We start from the raw sequence: 18,175 nt of genomic DNA, 5'->3' as shown, positions 1-18,175 counted from the left end.
TATCTGCTCTACAGAGTTGAAAGAAGTCTTGGGATTTGAAGGAATCTGGTACTATAATATTCAAGGTTCAAGTCTGGAGCTAAAAACAAGATTTCTTTTACAGCAAAAGAATAGACTGTTAGACCTTTTCTTTTCTAATCAAGCAGCTAACTTTTTACCCAAACACTTGGGAAACTGGTGGTATAGGATATGGAGACATTAAACTATTGAGGTTCTGGACGCAAGAATACCAGATTGGGTGTTTAGTAGGATTGGTGTGCAAGTCAAAAGTCAGAAAGATCAAGTTAATATGTTTATACTATGTGGTAGGAGTACCACCTCCTTCCCCTGTTCTTTCTCTGGAAGTCTTGTAATCTAGTATAAAATAGTCTCAGACTGGAGATAAAAGAATCTTCTCTGGAAAATCTAAATGGCTTAAGAAAAAAAGATCTATAAATGTTAATATACAGGATTCCCATTGAAAAAGCAAGGTTGGTGTACATCAAAAAATGCCATTCATAAACAAGGTTTTAAGTATTTTTGAGTTTTTTTTTTTAATTTTTATTTATTTATGATAGTCACACAGAGAGAGAGAGAGAGAGAGAGAGAGAGAGGCAGAGACACAGGCAGAGGGAGAAGCAGGCTCCATGCACCGGGAGCCTGACGTGGGATTCGATCCTGGGTCTCCAGGATCGCGCCCTGGGCCAAAGGCAGGCGCCAAACCGCTGCGCCACCCAGGGATCCCTATTTTTGAGTTTTAAACATAAGTGGGCAGCTAGTTGTCATGAGCATTTGTTGTGAATGCCTCCAAATGGAAAGGCAGAAACTCAAAACAACTGACTAAGATGAACTTTAAGGAAATAGAGACAATTCAGGGAACAAAGAATTTAATAAAAATATCTAACTCTTGATTTTGGCTCTCCTCCTGGTCACAGGATCATGAAATCTATCCCCTTGTTGGACTCCACACTCCGTGGAGAGTCTGCTTGAGATTCTCTCCTCCCTCTGTCCCTCCCCTTGCTTGTGCTCTCTTTTTCTCTCAAATAAATGAGTAAATCTTTGAAAAAAAATATTTATAACATAACAGAATGCCAACTTAAAAGAAGTACGACTTCATACTCCTAGTATGGCTATATAATCAAAAGACAGACAATGACAAGTACTGGTGGAGATGTGGAAAAATTAGAACATTGATAAACTACTCCTGGGAGTATAAAATGGTGCAGCCACTTTGGAAAACAGTCTGGTAGTACCTCAGAAGATAACAGAGTTACCATTTGAACCAGTATTTTCACTCCCAGCTATATACCCAAGAGAAGTGAAAATAAGTGTGTATCCACACAAAAACTTACACATGAGTGTTCATAGCAGCATTTTTTATAATGGCCAAAAAGAATAAACAACCCAAATGTCATCAGTGGATGAATGGATAAATAAATAGTATCTATCCAATGACATATTATTGTCTAAGAAAATGAAGTACTGATATACCATAATACAGGTGTATCTTGAAAACAGTATGCTAAATGAAAGAAGCCAGTCACAAAGGATTGCATATCGTATTCCATTTATATAAAAAGTCCATAATAGGCAAATTCATGGAGACAGAAAAAGTAGGTTGTTGCTGATTGGAGAGGAAGTGATGAATGACTGCTAATGGATACTGCTAACAGGTTTCCTTTTGGGATGATGAAAATATCCTAAAATAGATGGTGGTGATGTTTGGACAACTATACAAGTACACTAAAAATTAGTGAATTATGCACTTTAAGTGGTAACCTGTATGGTTTGTGAATTATATCTCAACGAAGGTGTTATTTTAAAAAGGACCAATCAGAGAATAAGAGCCTTTCTCATTGAAAACATGATACCTGAAATAAACACAAAAATGTAGGTAATTATAGTAATGGAAATTTCCTACAGAGTACAGATGGCAAAGAAAAGGAAAATTAGAATAATAGAACAATAAATAATATATGAACATTTTCCCAGAATGAAAGATTCGTATTCTTTTTTATGTTGAAAAGAGCCATCAAATTTTCAATATGAATTCTAAATGATACATGACTTAATGATCCACTGTAAGTTTCCCTTTGGTAGCAGCCCTTAGACTATCAGCACTGATTTGAACTGGCTGAAATCCAAACTTGATGCAGTTCCAACATTGGTCTTAACATTCGGCTTTCATTTTAATTATTACTGATAAAAATAACAGAAATTGAACATTTAGCTTATTTCTCTTTCTCATTATTTCATATTTCCTTATGTATCCAGTTAGGCAACTGTCTTGAGAATTTTTTTCTGTCACTTCTAAATTCCTTTGACTATGTATCTACCTGTAATTATTGATCATGGTGTGGCTGTTGTCTTGTATCTTTGTTGACTGGTTAAACATTAGGTGCCAAATTCATCATTCTCTGCCCCATTATCCTTCTTTTTCCCACAGAGTGCTTTCATTGTGTTTTGGCGAGCCAGGGTCATTATAGCAAAATCCCACTTCTGATGCCAGCTGTTGTCAGGGTTTTCCCCAAGTCCACTCATTTTGTTGATGGGCTATGACTCGGAAAAGCTATACTCGGGCACCTGATTTACTCAATGGTTGAACATCTGCCTTTGGCTCAGGTCATGATCCTGAGGTCTTGAGATCGAGTTTGGGATCAAGTTCCACATTGGGCTCCCCACAGGGAACCTGCTTCTCCCTCTGCCTGTGCCTCTGCCTCCCTCTCTGTGTCTCTCATGAATAAATCAATCTTAAAAAAAAAAAAAAGCTATACTCATAATTACAGTTTTTTACAGTGAGAAGACACAGATTAAAATGAGCAAGGGAAAACACACATAGGCTAAGCTTGTAGGAGTCCTTTCCCAGTGGAGTTGATGGATTTAGTTCTCCTTGCAGCTGAGTGTCACATGTGCAAAGTATTGTCAAAAAGGAACTTTTTGTTTGTTCGTTTGTTAGATAAGGAACCTCACCCCAGACTTCTTGTCTAGAGTTTTTATCAGTAGTCAGTCACCATGCATCAGGGGCCTCCTTGACTGAACTCACCTATTCACACTCCAGCCCTCCAGAGCAAAATTGCATTTACCAAAAATCACATAGTTAGAATAAACTCTCTAATCAAACTGGTACCAAGTATGTAAGGCTCCAGGCATACATAAACACTTTTTTTTTTTTTTAAATAGCCTCCACACCCAAGTGGGGCTTGAAGTCACTGAACCATCCTGGCACCCCTACATAAACATTCTTATCAGACATATATTCCAGGGCCTCAGAGCTCATCCTTCAGGAGTCCACAAGGAACCTGACCTAAAGACAGGCCTTTCTTGGTAATGTGCATTTTGTGCCACCTTGCCTTGCTCAGGTAACTCCTGCACACTTATCTTTTTATTCTCTTAACAGTGTCTTTTAAAAAACATAAGTTTCCAGTTTGATTAATTGTGTTTTATCAAGTATTTTTTAAGGTTTGTGCTCAAATATAGGAATATTTGCCCAACTTAAGGTCACAAAGATTTCTTGAATGTTTTCTTTAAAAATTTCAAAGTTTTACATTTATGATTTATTTTGAATTAATGTTTTTATATGGAATGAGTTATTGATAAACTTTCCTTTCATATAAATACTAATTGTGGGTGTTCACAAATTGTTGAAAAAATTATTTTTTTTCTTTTGAATTTCCTTTGCATGTTTATTGAAAATTAATTGACTGACCATATATGTGTGGATCCATTTCGACTCCATTTGTTTTTCATTTTGGTTATTTCTCTTACTTTTTTCTGTCTTTCTGTCTTTATGTCAATTCCACATTGTTTTATTTACTGAAGTTTTAGAATTTTGAAATAAAATAGTATGAATTCTCTTTTTTGTTTTTTCTCAATATTGTTTTATATTTTCATATAGAGTTGGCTGATCATTCAGTCCTATAAAAAACTTACTAAATTTTGACTGAGATTGCCCAGATTCTGTAGTTTAATTTGAGGCGAATTGACATCTTTAACAGACTGAGTCTCAGTTCAGACCCATGAGCCCTGTATGATCTCTGTGTTTATGTAGGTCTCTGCTTATTTACAATTTTTTAAGACTTATCTCATCAGTGTTTTATAATTCATTATATCAAAGATTAGAAAAGAAAAAAAGACATTTGATCATCTTAGTGAATTCAGAAAGAATAAGTGACAAAATTCAATATTCTTGGTTTTTTAAAAAAATGTTTATTTAAGCAAACTACCCCAAACATGGGGCTCAAACTCATGACTTAAAGATTAAGAATCTTAAAAAAAAAAAAAGAGTAAGAATCTCATGCTCTACTGATTGAGTGAGCCAGACATTCCATTTCATGATTATTTGACTTAGCAAAGTTGTAATAGAAGTATGCAGGTCTTCTACATTTTTGTCAAATTCATCCCTTTGGTATTTCATATTTTTAATCCTATGACAGTGGTATTTTTTAGTTGTCAATTATTGCTGCTACGTATAAATACAATTAATATTTGTACATTGATGTATTAGTATGATTAACCTCTTATTCTAGTGGCTTTGTGGATGCTGTAGGATTTTATAAATAGCTAGTCATGTCACTTGAGATCAGGGGCACATATTTATTCTTTTGCATTTGGATGGCTTTTATGTGATTTACTTACTTACTTACTTATTTATTTATTTATTTATTTATTTATTTATTTATGAGAGAGCGAGAGAGTAAGAGTACAATTGAGAAGAGCAGCAGGAGAGGGAGAGAGAATCTCCAGCAGACAGACTCCATGATGAGCAAGGAGCTGCACACGAGGGCTTGATCTCACAATCCTGAGATTGCAATCTGAGCTGAAACCAAGAGCCAGGCAATTAACTGTGCCAGCCAGGTGCCCCTGGATGCCTTTCATAGGTTTTCCTTGGCTTATTGTACTGTTCTAAAACACTTACGTTTTTTAAAAGATTTATTTGTGAGTGAGAGAGAGCATGCCCTAGCAGACAGGGAGAGAATCCCAAGTCGACTCCTTGCTGAGTGGAGTCTAACCACTCTGAGATAGTGACCTGAGCTGAAATTGAGTCATTCCCTTAACTAAGAGAGCCACTGAGATGCCCCTGGAACATTTAGTAATCTATATAATAAAAGTGGTGAGAATAGATATTTTTGCCTTGTTTCTGATCTAAGTGGATAGCATTTGCTCTTTTCATCAAGTATGATGTTAGCAGTAGGTTTTTCATAAGTGAAATTAAGTCGAAATTACTTAATTTTTTTTAAAGATTTTATTTATTTATTCATAGACACAGAAAGAGAGAGAGGCAGAGACACAGGCAGAGGGAGAAGCAGGCTCCGTGCAGGGAGCCTGATGTGGGACTCGATCCTGGGTCTCCAGGATCACACCGCAGGCTGCAGGTGGCGCCAAACCGCTGCGCCACTGGGGCTGCCCCGAAATTACTTCCCATTACAATTTATGAAGACCTTTTCTAAAATTAGGAATTTTTATTGAAATTTGTCATTTATTCTTTCTGAATTCATTAAGAAGATAATTTTTTTTCTATTTTACTCTGTTGATATAATAAATTACATTGACTTTTTAAAGCATGGAGCATTAGTTTCAGGTATACAATATAATGATTCAACAATCCTATATGTTTCTCAGTGCTTATTAAAATAAGAGCACTTTTAATCCCCTTTATCTATTTTCCCTATCCCTCTATACACCTCCTCTCTGGCAACCCATTTTATTCTCCACATTTAAGACTTCTTTTGTGTGTCTTTTTTTCTTTGTTCTTTTGTTTCTTAAATTCCATGTGTAGGTGAAATCATACGGCTGTAGTATTTCTCTTTCTGACTTATTTCACTTAGCATTATGCCCTCTAGATACATCCAGTGTTGTTGCAAATGGCAAGATGTCATTCTTTGTTATGGCTGAATAATATTCCATAGTACATATACAACCATATCTTTATCCATTCATCTATTGAAGGGCACTTGGGTTACTTTTGTTATCTTTGGTATTGTAAATGATGCTTCATTTAACATAAGGGTGCACATATCTTTTCAAATTAATGTTTTTGTTTTCTTTGGGTAAATACCTAGTTAGTGGAATTACTGGATCACATGGTAATTCTATTTTTAATTTTTTGAGGAACCTCCATACTGTTTTCCACAATGGCTGCATCAATCTCATTCTTACCAACAGTGCATAGGATTCCTTTTTCTTCACTTCCTTGCCAACACTTGTTATTTCTTTCTTTTTGATTTTAGCCATTCTGACAGACGTATAGTGATATCTCACTGTGGCTTTAATAATGCATTTCCCTGATGATTAGTGATGTTGAGAATCTTTTCATGTTTGTTGACCATCTTTATGTCCTCTTTTTTAAAGTTTTTATTATTTGAGAGAGAGAGAGTGAGTACCAGCAGGGGGGAGGGGCAGAGGGAGAGGGACAAGCATTCTCCTCACTGAATGGGGAGCCCAATGTGGGGCTCGATCCCTGGACCCCAGGATCATGATCTGAGCCAAAGGAGATGCTTAACCAATTGAGCCATCCAGGTATCCAGGTACCCCTGGTTATTCTCTTTGGAAAAAGTACTATTCAGGTCCTCTGCCCTGAATAGTAATTGGGTTATTTGTTTTTTGCTGGTACTGAGTTGTGTAAGTTCTTTATATAGTCAGATATGAGCCCTGTATCAGATACATCATTTGCAAGTATCTTCTCCCTTTCGGTAAGTTTTGTTTATAGTTTCTTTTTTATTTTGGTGTAGTCTCAATAGTTTCATTTTGCTTTTGTCTTCCTTATCAGAGGAGACTTAGCTAGAAAAATATTTCTGTAGCTAATGTCACAGAAATTACTGCCTGTATCTTCTTTCAGAAATTCTATGATTTTAGGTCTCACATCAAGGTCTTTTTTTTTTTTAAGATTTTTATTTATTCATGAAAGACACAGAGAAAGGCAGAGACATAGGCAGAGGGAGAAGTAGGCTCTCTTTGGGGAGCCCGATGTGGGACTCGATCCCAGGACCCCAGGATCACGACCTGAGCCAAAGGCAGATGCTCAACCAGTGAGCCACCCAGGTACCCCTCACATTAAGGCCTTTAATCCATTTTGAATTTATTTTGTGTATGGTATAAGAAAGTGGCCCAATTTCTTTCTTTCTTTCTTTTTTTTTTTCATTTAGCTGTCCTGTTGTCCCATCACCATTTGTTGAAAAAAACATCTTTTCCCCATTATATATATGCCAACTTTGTCATAGATTAATTGACCATAACAGAATGGATTTCCTTCTGGACTCTCTTCTGTTCCATTGATCAATGTATCTGTTTTTGTGCCAGTACCATACTGTTTTGATTACTGCAGCTTTGTAGTACATCTTGAAATCTGGGATTCTGAAGCCACCAGCTTTTGTTCTTTTTCAAGATGGCTTTGGCTATATGGGGTCTTTTGGGGTTCCATACAAATTTTAGAATTATTTGTCCTAGTTCTGTGAAAACTACTATTGGTATTTTGGTAGGGATTGTGTTAAATCTGCAGATTGCTCTGGGTAGTATAGACATTTAAAAAATAATTGGTTTGGGGACGCCTGGGTGGCTCAGTGGTTGAGCCTCTGCCTTTAGCTCAGGGCGTGATCCCGGAGTTCTGGAATCTGAATAAATAAATAAAATAAATAAATAAATAATAAATAAATAAATAAAATCTTAAAAAATAATAAAAAATATTGTTTTTTTCCTGTCCATGAGCATGAAGTATCTTTATGTTTGTGTCATTTTCAGTTTCTTTCATCAGTGTTTTATAGTTTTTGGAGTATAGATCTTTCATCTCCTTGGTTAAGTTTATTCCTAGGTATTTTATTGTTTTTTTTGTGTGGTTATAAATGAGATTGTTTTCTTAATTTCTCTTTCTACTGCTTCATTTTTAGTTACAGAAATGCAATAGATTGCTGCATATTAATTTTATATCCTCTGACTATACTTGAATTCATTGACTTATTAGTACATTGATTCTTTAAAAATTTTATATTATCTGTTTAACCAGATGTATTCCTTAGATAAACCCTTTTTGCTATAATGTGTTAATCTTTTTTATTTATTGATAGATTTAATTTATTAAAATTTTATTAAGGTTTTTGCATCTGTGTTAATGGGAGATACTAGTTTGTGGTTTTCTTCTGACATCTTGGTCAGGCTTTGGTATCAAGCCTAACAGAATGAGTTGAGAAATATTCTCTCTTTAAAAGAGTTTGTATAGAATCCGTATGTATTCCTTAAATGTTTGCTAGAATGCACAGGTAAAGCCATCTGGGGCTAGACTTTTCTTTGTGGGAAAGTGTCTGGTCACAAACTGTTTTTCTTTTTTTTTTTTTTTTTTTTTTTAATTTTTTTTTTTTATTTATTTATGATAGTCACACACAGAGAGAGAGAGAGAGAGAGAGAGGCAGAGACACAGGCAGAGGGAGAAGCAGGCTCCATGCACTGGGAGCCCGACGTGGGATTCGATCCCGGGTCTCCAGGATCGCGCCCTGGGCCAAAGGCAGGCGCTAAACCGCTGCGCCACCCAGGGATCCCACAAACTGTTTTTCTATAGCTAGTCAGTTTTTCTATTTTTCTCTGAAGAAGTGGCAGTTTGTGTCTTATAGTTTATCCATCTCATCTAATTTGTCAGATTTATTAATTTTGTTCATAGCATTCCCTCATCATTTTAATGTTCATAGCAAAGTCATCTCTATCGTTCCTGATGTTAGTAATTTTTATTCTTTTTTTCTCTTGTAATTAGTATGGCCAATCACGGTGACCTTCTCAGAGTCAGCTTTGGGTTTCATTGATTCCCCCCCGCCCAAAAAAAAAACCCCTCCTTCCAGGTTTCTTATTTTTCTGTCAGTTTTTTTAAAATCATTTTTTATTTAGTTTACTTTTGATTTTATCTGTTCTTCTTTCTTATGGTAGAAGCTGTCCTTAATTTGAGAGCTTTTGTCTGTCTTTCTTTCTTTCTTTCTTTCTTTCTTTCTTTCTTTCTTTCTTTTTTTTTAATTTTATTTATTTGAAAGAGAGTTAGAGCATGAGCAGGGGGAAGGGCAGAGGGAGAAGCAGACTCCCTGCTGAGCAGGGAATTGGACTTAGGGCTTGATCCTAGGATCCTGAAATCATAACCTGAGCCGAAGTGATGCTTAAAGGATGGAGTCACCCAGGCAACCCTGGAGCTTTTTTTTTTTTTTAATATAAGCTTTTACTGCTGTAAATTCTCATCTGAGTACTGCTTTTGCTTCACCCCAGAAATTTTTATTTTGTTTTTACTTTCAAATAATTCATAAAAATTTCTTTTTTCTTATAGATTCTTCTTTGACTCATGGGTTATTTGGAAATGTGTTTTTAATATTTAAATATTTGCAGATTTTTCCAGTTACCTTTCTATTATTCATCTTTAATTCTTTTGTTCATATTTAATAACACTGGTTGCTTTGAAATCTTTGTACTTGATTTTTCTTTCCTCTTTGTATTACCTTTTCTCTGTTTCTGTTTTCCTCTCCTTCCAATTTCTTGACTTATGTATTTTTTAAAAATAAACCTACTTTATTTATACTAATTGTTTACTGATTATTTCACGCCCCCTTTTTCATGGTTATTATACATCTTTAAATTATCATGAATTTAGATGCATAAAAAGCTAATGGAAACTCTTGACATCAGAAGAGTGGAATACTTAGCTAATATGTTCTAGAAACAAAAAGATACTAGAAAAAAATCCAAATATTATTTTAATTTGGTGTATCCATACAATCTTCTTTGATGTTCCTCAAATCACACATATTCTTGCCTCAGTGCCTTTGTACCTACAGTTTTCTCTTCATGGGACTTTTTTTTGCAGATTTTATCATGTTTTATCATGTCTTCTTAATCTGCTGCTATACTGTTTACCCGATCAGAAAAGTCTTTGCATATCATACTACTACCTAAAAGAGCTATTCCTGCTCTACGTGTCTGTGCTCCTATTTTGACATATTTTTTCTTCGTGATACTGATCACTCACTGGAGTTACTTATTTTTTTGTTTGGATTCTCCTCTTTGTTCATCTTTGAATTCCTGACTCCTTCAACAATGCCTGGTAGATCAATAAATATTTGTTGAATGAATGATAATCATTTGTGTCTGTTTTTGTATACTCCTTAGAAAAGAGACCTAATCTACTTGATTACTTAAAACTCACTGTTTGTTTTTCAATATGAAATTAAAACGTATTGCTCAAACTGTTTCTTATATTTTTGAATTTAACAAATGAAATATTACAAAGAACCTAGTACCTGCTGTATATTTCCTTTCAGACTTTCTGGTAGGCTTTCTTGCTCTTGATTTCTGAGTATCTATCTAAGTAAACAAATGTCAATTTCACTCTCATTCATAAATATAACTTTATAAGATTACAGACTAAGAATTAATTTGAATTATTTTGTCCTAGTTCCAAAAATTGAGAGTTGATCTTGAATTGGTACTCTCTACTGTTCAGTCAAAGAATGAAAAGTTAAAGGAAGACTTGGAAAGGTATAATTATATTATAATTATCTTTAATCACTGCTGTTTATTGAAGTGGCATTAATGTTTTATTTGGCTATTGTTGGTGTTTTTCCATGTTTAAAGGGAGCAACAGTGGCTGGATGAACAACAACAGATATTGGAATCTCTTAATGTACTACACAATAAATTGAAACAGCAGGTTGTGACATTTTCTGAATCAAGGTATTTGTATTCTAGGTTTTTGAAATAGGAAAAAGTTATTTTTTTATGTTGCATGAAATACATGAAAAGGGAAGTTTTATTAGAAATTATGAGTTTTACTGTATTTAACTTTTGCCAATTCTTAGTTATATTTTACTTTTGATTTGATATATAGTTTCCCTACAAGTTAAAGAATTCTGCTTCATAAAGCTAGTTATTTGTTTTGAACAAATGAAGTTTAAACAAAATATTTGATCAACTTTATGAGTTAGCATTTACATATACTTATATTTTGTGTATTTTATCAGTAAAATATTTCTTTTAATTTTTAAAATCTCTATAGAGTCTTTGATGAGCTGAACACTAAAATGCATGACATAAAAGAATATAAGGAGAAACTCTTGATTACCTTGGGTGAGTTTCTGGAAGATCATTTTCCTCTGCCTGATGGAAATGTTAAAAAGAAAAAGGTAAGTTTTAGAGAACATATTCATGTAGATATTTGTATATGAGATTGTAAGTTTTTTATACATTTTGAAGATACACAGAGATACATGTACAGAAATATTTCATCAGGGGATCCCTGGGTGGCTCAATGGTTTAGCACCCGCCTTTGGCCCAGGGCGTGATCCTGGAGACCTGGGATCGAGTACCGCGTCAGGCTCTCTGCATGGAGCCTGCTTCTCCCTCTGCCTGTGTCTCTGCTACTCTTGCTCGCTCTCTCTCTTTCTCCATGTCTATCATGAATAAATAAATCTTTAAAAAAAAAAGAAATATTCCATCATCACATTTAATATTGATTGAAAAATTAGAAGCAACTCAATTCAATAAAACCGGACTAAATGCATTTTTAAAATATTTATCAAATAAATAAATAAATAAATAAATAAATAAATAAATAAATAAATAAAATAAAATATTTATCCATATAATAGGGGAAAAAATACACCTTTTAAAATATATTGAACACTACCAAAAGAATTACTAAAATGCTTACAATATATTGTTAAATGGTTAAAACACAGCCACTTAAATTTTATGTCTGATTTATAACAAAAATGTAATAGTGCCTATGCCTAGCGGCTAGGATTTTAGGTGAGATTTGTTTTTGTTTTTACGGTTTTCCAAATTTCCCATGTTGAGCATGTGTAATTTTTAAAATCAGAAGATAGCTGTTAGTTAATGTAAGTTCTTGACTATTTTACTAGTTAGGTATGATGTAATAAACCTTTTTCACAAAAGCAAATATTTTATTTGGTGACAAAAGATTGAGAACAACTACTTTAATTCCTTTTTAAAAAACAGTATATAGTATAAATAAATAGAGCTTGTGAAAGCATTGTGTAATTATCTACATATAAGTAGAGCTTGTAGGTATTGAAACTGGCATCAGAATGATTTTTCTAAAAATATATACTTTAAGCGTTTTTCAACATAAAACTAATGGCTCCCTATTGGATGAAGCCGATAAACGCAAAGAGTAATAGATTTATATTTGGACTTTGTCTATCTTCTGAACCTCCTGTCTAACCATGCTTTATTCATCTCTTACATGAATCCATTCAACTATACCACTCTAGTTCCAGCAACTATGCAATGACTTGTCACTTTTTGTGACTTAAAGGTTTTATTTTCTCTGCTTACAGAACACTTCATATCTGATAAGGATAGCAAATTTTTTTTTAAAGATTTTATTTATTTATTTATTCATGATAATCAGAGAGAGAGAGAGAGAGAGAGAGAGAGAGAGAGGCAGCGACACAGGCAGAGGGAGAATCAGGCTCCATGCAGGGAGCCCGACGTGGGATTCGATCCCGGGTCTCCAGGATCGCACCCTGGGCCAAAGGCAGGCGCCAAACCGCTGCGCCACCCAGGGATCCCAGGATAGCAAATTTTTACTTAAGACTTAAACAACATCTTTTCTATGAAGTTTTTTTTTTTTTAAGATTTATTCATATGAGAGAGACAGTTCGAGTGTGGCAGAAGGAGGGGGAGAGGGAGAGAGAAATGTAAGCAATCTCTGTGCAGAGCGTGGAGCCTGACATGGGACTTAATCTCACAACTCTGAGATCACAACCTGAGCTGAAACTAAGAGTTGGATGCTTAACTGACTGTGCCACTCAGGCATCTCTGTGTGTGGGTGTTAAGTGAAGTTTACGTGCCATTTTATTAGCATTTGTCACAGGATTTTGTAGTAATGATTTATGTCTGTGTCTCTGTTCACGCACCATGCACTCTCAGCTCCTTAATGTGTTAATTTCATCTTTGTAAGTCTACTCTCTGGCATATATATTATATATAGCTGGATTAGGGTACCACTGCTATGGTCACACTTAACTTTAATTACCTCTTTTAGAGCTTCGTCTCCAAATATAGTCACCATGGGGTGAGACTGAACATAGAAGTTTTGAGAGGCATGGTTCAGTCCATAACACGAGCTTTATCATTCAAAGATATGTTAAAAAAAGAAAAAAACTCAAGTCCCTCCACTGTATCATTAACATTAGGTGAACATAATTTGAGACCTCTCCCTAAACACATACATATATAGAAGCATAAATGAATTGATGGATGTGCAGATCAGTGGAGTATTTTTTTAAATAAAGATTTTATTTATTTATCTATTTATCTATTTATCATCTATCTATCTATCTATCTATCTATCTATCTATCTATCTATCTATCTAAGAGAGAAAGAGAGAGCAAAGCAGACTACCCAGCAAGCAAGGAGCCCTATCCACGGCTTGATCCTAGGACCCCAGGATCATGACCTGAGCTGAAGGCAGACATTTAACTGAATGAGCTACCTAGGCACCCTCAGATCAATGTAGTTTTGTATAGGCCAATATAAACTAAGTATTACATGTAATTCTACTTAAATTCATAGAGGAACAATGAGTGAGGTTAATTTATTTAACTCAGATAAATATTTCTTGGCTTCAAGTGATTTTAATTCTGGAGAGATCCCCGATATAGAGAAAGCTAATTATGAAAAACGTTATAAAACATAATACTTTTTAAAATTTCATCTTTAGGGACACCTGAGTGGCTCAGCAGTTGAGGTCTGCCTTTGGCTCAGGGTGTGATCCCGGAGTTTTGGGATCAAGTCCCAAATCAGGTTCCCCATGGGGAGCCTGCTTCTCCCTCTGCCTATGTCTCTGCCTCTCTCTTTATGTCTCATGAATAAATAAAGAAAATCTTTAAAAAAATAAATTTTCATCTTTAATTTTTAGACAACATTCATTGACTCCCTACTATGAAGGATAAGGAAATTAACATTCTTTCTCCTATACACTCATTACAATTTCTGTTATTTTAATTTTGGCCGGTTTATATATATAGCATTTTTATTCTGTTCTCATACCAATATTCATGTATGTGTTTAGTCTTTATATTGTATTGGATTCGATGCTTCTCATCTTTTATCATTTATTTTGAGTTTTTAATTATTTGATTTGATGGATTTTTTTTGATAACTTATTTATTCAAGCAGAATTCCTGGGCATTTTATTTTTAGGTTCTTGAATGATGAAAATGCTTTGTTTGCTTTTATAGTAAAAGGATATTTTTAGCACATAAAAAAACAAATCTCAAGATCTGGTAGGGATTACTCCATTCTTTTTTCCATTTTTTTTTTTTTTCCATTCTTCTGAAATAGAATATGCTGTGGTGATCTGAGGTCAGCTTCTAGATATCTTGAATACATGCTTGAAGAGTTCTTTATCCCTAGACTTCAGTAATTTCACAAAGATACATAACAATGTTGATCATTCAATATCAGTTCGCTTTGAAGATGGCATTGTTTTTGGGTCAGATTTAGATCACATTTCATTTCATGGAAATTTTATTTTATTGTGTCATATTGTTTTTCATATCCTTATCTTGAAATATTTTTTTTCTTGGTTCTCATATTTTTCCTCTGCTCTTCTTTGATTGTTTCAAATATTTATATTTTAATCTTGCTTTGTTGCTGCTTATTTCTGTATCAGTTCTTTAATTCTCTTTGCTTTCATCACTACTCAATGCTGCTTTTTTAAATTTCTCTTTAATTTGAGAAGGTATTAGAGGGACGCCTGGGTGGCTCAGTGGTTGAGCATCTGCCTTCAGCTCAGGGTGTGATCCCAGGGTCCTGGGATTGAATGCTACATCAGGCTCCCTGTGAGGAGCGTGCTTCTCCCTCTGCCTGTGTCGCTGCCTCTCTGTGTCTCTCATGAGTAAATAAATAAAATCTTTTTTCTTTTTAAAGAGAAGGTATTAGAGACCAGGAGTTTTTGATATCCAGCTTTACTATCTTTACTGAGGAATCAATTTATTTTTACTCTTTCTTTAACATATTTGTACTTACAGAAGACCTTAAATTTTTTTTGGTCAAAAGTTTTTAATTTATTTGAGAGAGAGAGAGAGAGAATGAGTGGGGCGAGAGGGAGAGGGAGAAACAGACTCCCCACTGAGCAGGGAGCCCAACATGGGGTCCTATCCCTGTAATCCTGGATCATGACGTGAGCCAAAGGCAGACACTTAACCTACTGAGCCACCCAGGTGCTGCTACATAAGACTTTATAGTGACTTCCCTGGTAATCTTTGATGGTTATCAGAAAGGTACTAGCTTTCACTACAGTAGGTGACTTTGTAATTAATTAAATACCTGAGCTCAAAAACTGCTGATTAAGATTAGTAGGAGATTTCTAGCAGATCCCCTTTAGATTCTTGTCCCTTTGATTGGTGGTTTTTTTGTTTGGTTTGGTTTGGTGCAAAAAGTGTTTTTATTAAAGCATAGGGACAGGACCTATGGGCACGAAGAGATGGTCTATGGAATATTTTTAATAGGAGTTTAGATAAATGGTACCAGGCATAGTCATGAAAACTTGCAAATGATAAGAAACTAAGAGAGCTAGATAGTAAATATATTGGATGACAGAATTAGGACTATATTTTTCAGTTGGGTAGAACTAGCCCAAATAAAGTAAGGATAATGTTTAGTGGAGGCACATAGAATACCTTTCTTGAGTTTAAAACATTAAAGAATGAAGGAGACCTATCTTAGCTAGATGCAAGAAGGAGGTTTAGGCATTTTAGATGATAGTATGCTCCGAGGGAGGTGAGCAGGGCAAAATAGATGTCCAAAAGCTGATGAATAAACTTGAATAAAATTCCAGCATCTATAAGTATGGAAGTGTGAATCTTCCTTTTCATCTTTGTTATTTAAGTCACACATGTATCATGTGGAGACTGGATTGAAAAAGAAAAAACAAGATAAATTAAAGCACATCTAGACAGCAACCATGATATTGAGGGGCTGCAAGGCTATGGCTTGTGAAAAATAAGGAACTAATTAATATGGTGATGAGTATGGTGAAGACTTGGGGCTCCTAATACCTCTCTTCAAATATTTGAGGAATTCTTGGATCGAATTGGAATAGGATTTATTCTCTGACATTCCAAGGGAAAAAGAAGCAGTGAGTTGAGTTAACATTAGGAACTGTCAAGAACTTTAGAAAGCTGAACAAGGCTCCTTGGGAAGTAAATTTCCTATCCTAAAGCTATATAAATACAGTTGGGAATGCCATTTGTTTGAAATATTTTGATTAGAGAGTTCAAACAATAGACTTTCAGTTACATAAGTATATATATAATATGTATAATTTACCCATTATGAATTTTTAGATAATCTGAATTATATCTTCTTGTAATTGCACAAGATATTACTTAGGGGTTGTTTGAACTTTGTTTTTATGAACCTGTTTAGTACAAGCAGATTGTTTACTTTTAGAATGCTTTTAAAATCACCTAATTATAAATATTTTGTTTTGGTATACCTTGTACCATTGCAGTAAGAAATGCTAACTTTTGAAAATTTTGTTATAAATATAGTCTAATCTGCCATTGGCAGAATTGAAAGATTAATTCTTTTTTATTCACATTTTTGTCAAAGAAAAACGTTAAAGAATCAACTGCACAGCTGATAACACTGCATGAAATATTAGAGGTAAGTGTTTTGTGTAGTTTTGTCTTCAAGATTTCTTTTAATTAGTGATTTCTAAACAATTATACACAGGCTCAAAACAAAATAATTGCATTAGTTCTTAAATATATCAACTTTTATTAAATATATTTATATTAGTTTGTCTTTAGTATAAGACTAGTGTCTGTTTTCTATACCTTACTAGAAAGAGTATTGTCATTTGTTAAAAGAACATAAATTTGGAGACTAGCACTTAATCATATTCCCAAGATTATTATTTTAAAAAAATGTTTCTGGTGTTATTTAATATTTACACAGTTGAAACCCTGTACTTTTACATGGATGGAATCTTTAGTTGCCATCTCTATTCTATCTGAACTACATATGTGAGTTTAAGGATTCCACAAAGTTGCAGAAACTTGTACCCAGTTTTAAAGAGGTTTCCATTTATTAATATCTGTAGTTTTTTTAAATGGAGAAAATCAGTTATTTAAATTAATACATAGAAATTATGATTAAGCAGTTATTCAAAGAGAAAAGAGATAGACATTCTTTGGCAAACAAATTTTTAATGTTTTATTATAGATGTATTTTTTTTTTTACTAAGTATGGTATATTTTGAATGATATTTTTTCCTAGATTCTTATAAATAGATTATTTGATGTTCCACATGATCCATATATCAAAATTAGAGATTCATTTTGGCCACCTTATATTGAGCTGCTCCTTCGTAATGGAATTGCCTTGAGACATCCAGAAGATCCAACACAAATAAGATTAGAAGCCTTTCATCAGTAAAAGGATGGTCTTTTTTTTTTTTTTTCCACATGGTACTTAATGAATCTTGTCATTCGAGAATAATGGAAACACTGAGGATTTACTTGGATAAAGAACATTATTTGCAAATCAAAGTACATAGTCCCTCTTCCTTTTATCCATAAAATGACACATGTCATCTACTATTCGTTTATAAATGGCCCTTTCAATTCAGTCAGTGCTCTCTGGTGTTTTCAACTGGATGGAAAAGAATGCAAGTAAAAAAATATTCTAGACTTAATCATTGTAAAATTTGATTTACCTTTTGCAGTATTCTTTGGAAAGTTCTTTGTTAATTTATGATATTGCTAATATAATTTTTTTCCTTTTGAAATTTGTGAGTTTATTTTATGCATTTTGAGTTGTGTTTGGTGCTTATATCTTTAAATTTAGGAATTATATTGGAAAGGCCATTTAATTTGCAGGTGGTTTTTAAATTGGCAGTTTTTGGCATAGAAAGAATCATAATTTGAATGTATGTAGTAAATCTGTTCCATGTATATGCCTTATTTCTAGATTTTTAAAAAAGTTGAAACAAAACTAATGGATAAAGGTAGCATGAAAACTATATTTTAGTATGTATTATATAAATGATATATATTGAACTGTTCTTGGTTCTGTTAATTATTGCTAACAAAATTCTGTTCATAACATTTTGTTAATTCTCTAAATAAAATTCTCTTATCTAAAAATCTCTAGCTTTTTTGGTGATGTGGTGTGATATTTTAATAAATAGATTTTTTCATAGGC

General features: G+C 33.9%; 1 protein-coding gene across 4 annotated transcripts in view; it reads left to right on the top strand.

The window, feature by feature from the left end:
* The window catches only part of CENPK (centromere protein K), a 37,731-nt gene extending 19,608 nt beyond the window's left edge, over positions 1-18,123 (top strand). For all 4 annotated transcript variants that reach the window (XM_049103326.1, XM_025448426.3, XM_025448425.2 and 1 more), the window contains exons 7-11: positions 10,391-10,473; positions 10,570-10,668; positions 10,991-11,117; positions 16,580-16,633; positions 17,249-18,123. In XM_049103326.1, coding sequence (XP_048959283.1) covers positions 10,391-10,473; positions 10,570-10,668; positions 10,991-11,117; positions 16,580-16,633; positions 17,249-17,407 — 522 coding nt within the window. In that variant the 3' untranslated portion in view covers positions 17,408-18,123. The remainder of the gene's footprint in view (positions 1-10,390; positions 10,474-10,569; positions 10,669-10,990; positions 11,118-16,579; positions 16,634-17,248) is intronic.
* Positions 18,124-18,175: the final 52 nt, after the last annotated feature.

The sequence above is a fragment of the Canis lupus genome, chromosome 2, assembly GCF_003254725.2.
Source record: "Canis lupus dingo isolate Sandy chromosome 2, ASM325472v2, whole genome shotgun sequence".
Taxonomy (NCBI): Eukaryota; Metazoa; Chordata; class Mammalia; order Carnivora; family Canidae; genus Canis; species Canis lupus.
The sequence above is the reverse complement of the archived record's forward strand: the minus strand, read 5'-3'. Positions and strand labels throughout refer to the sequence as shown.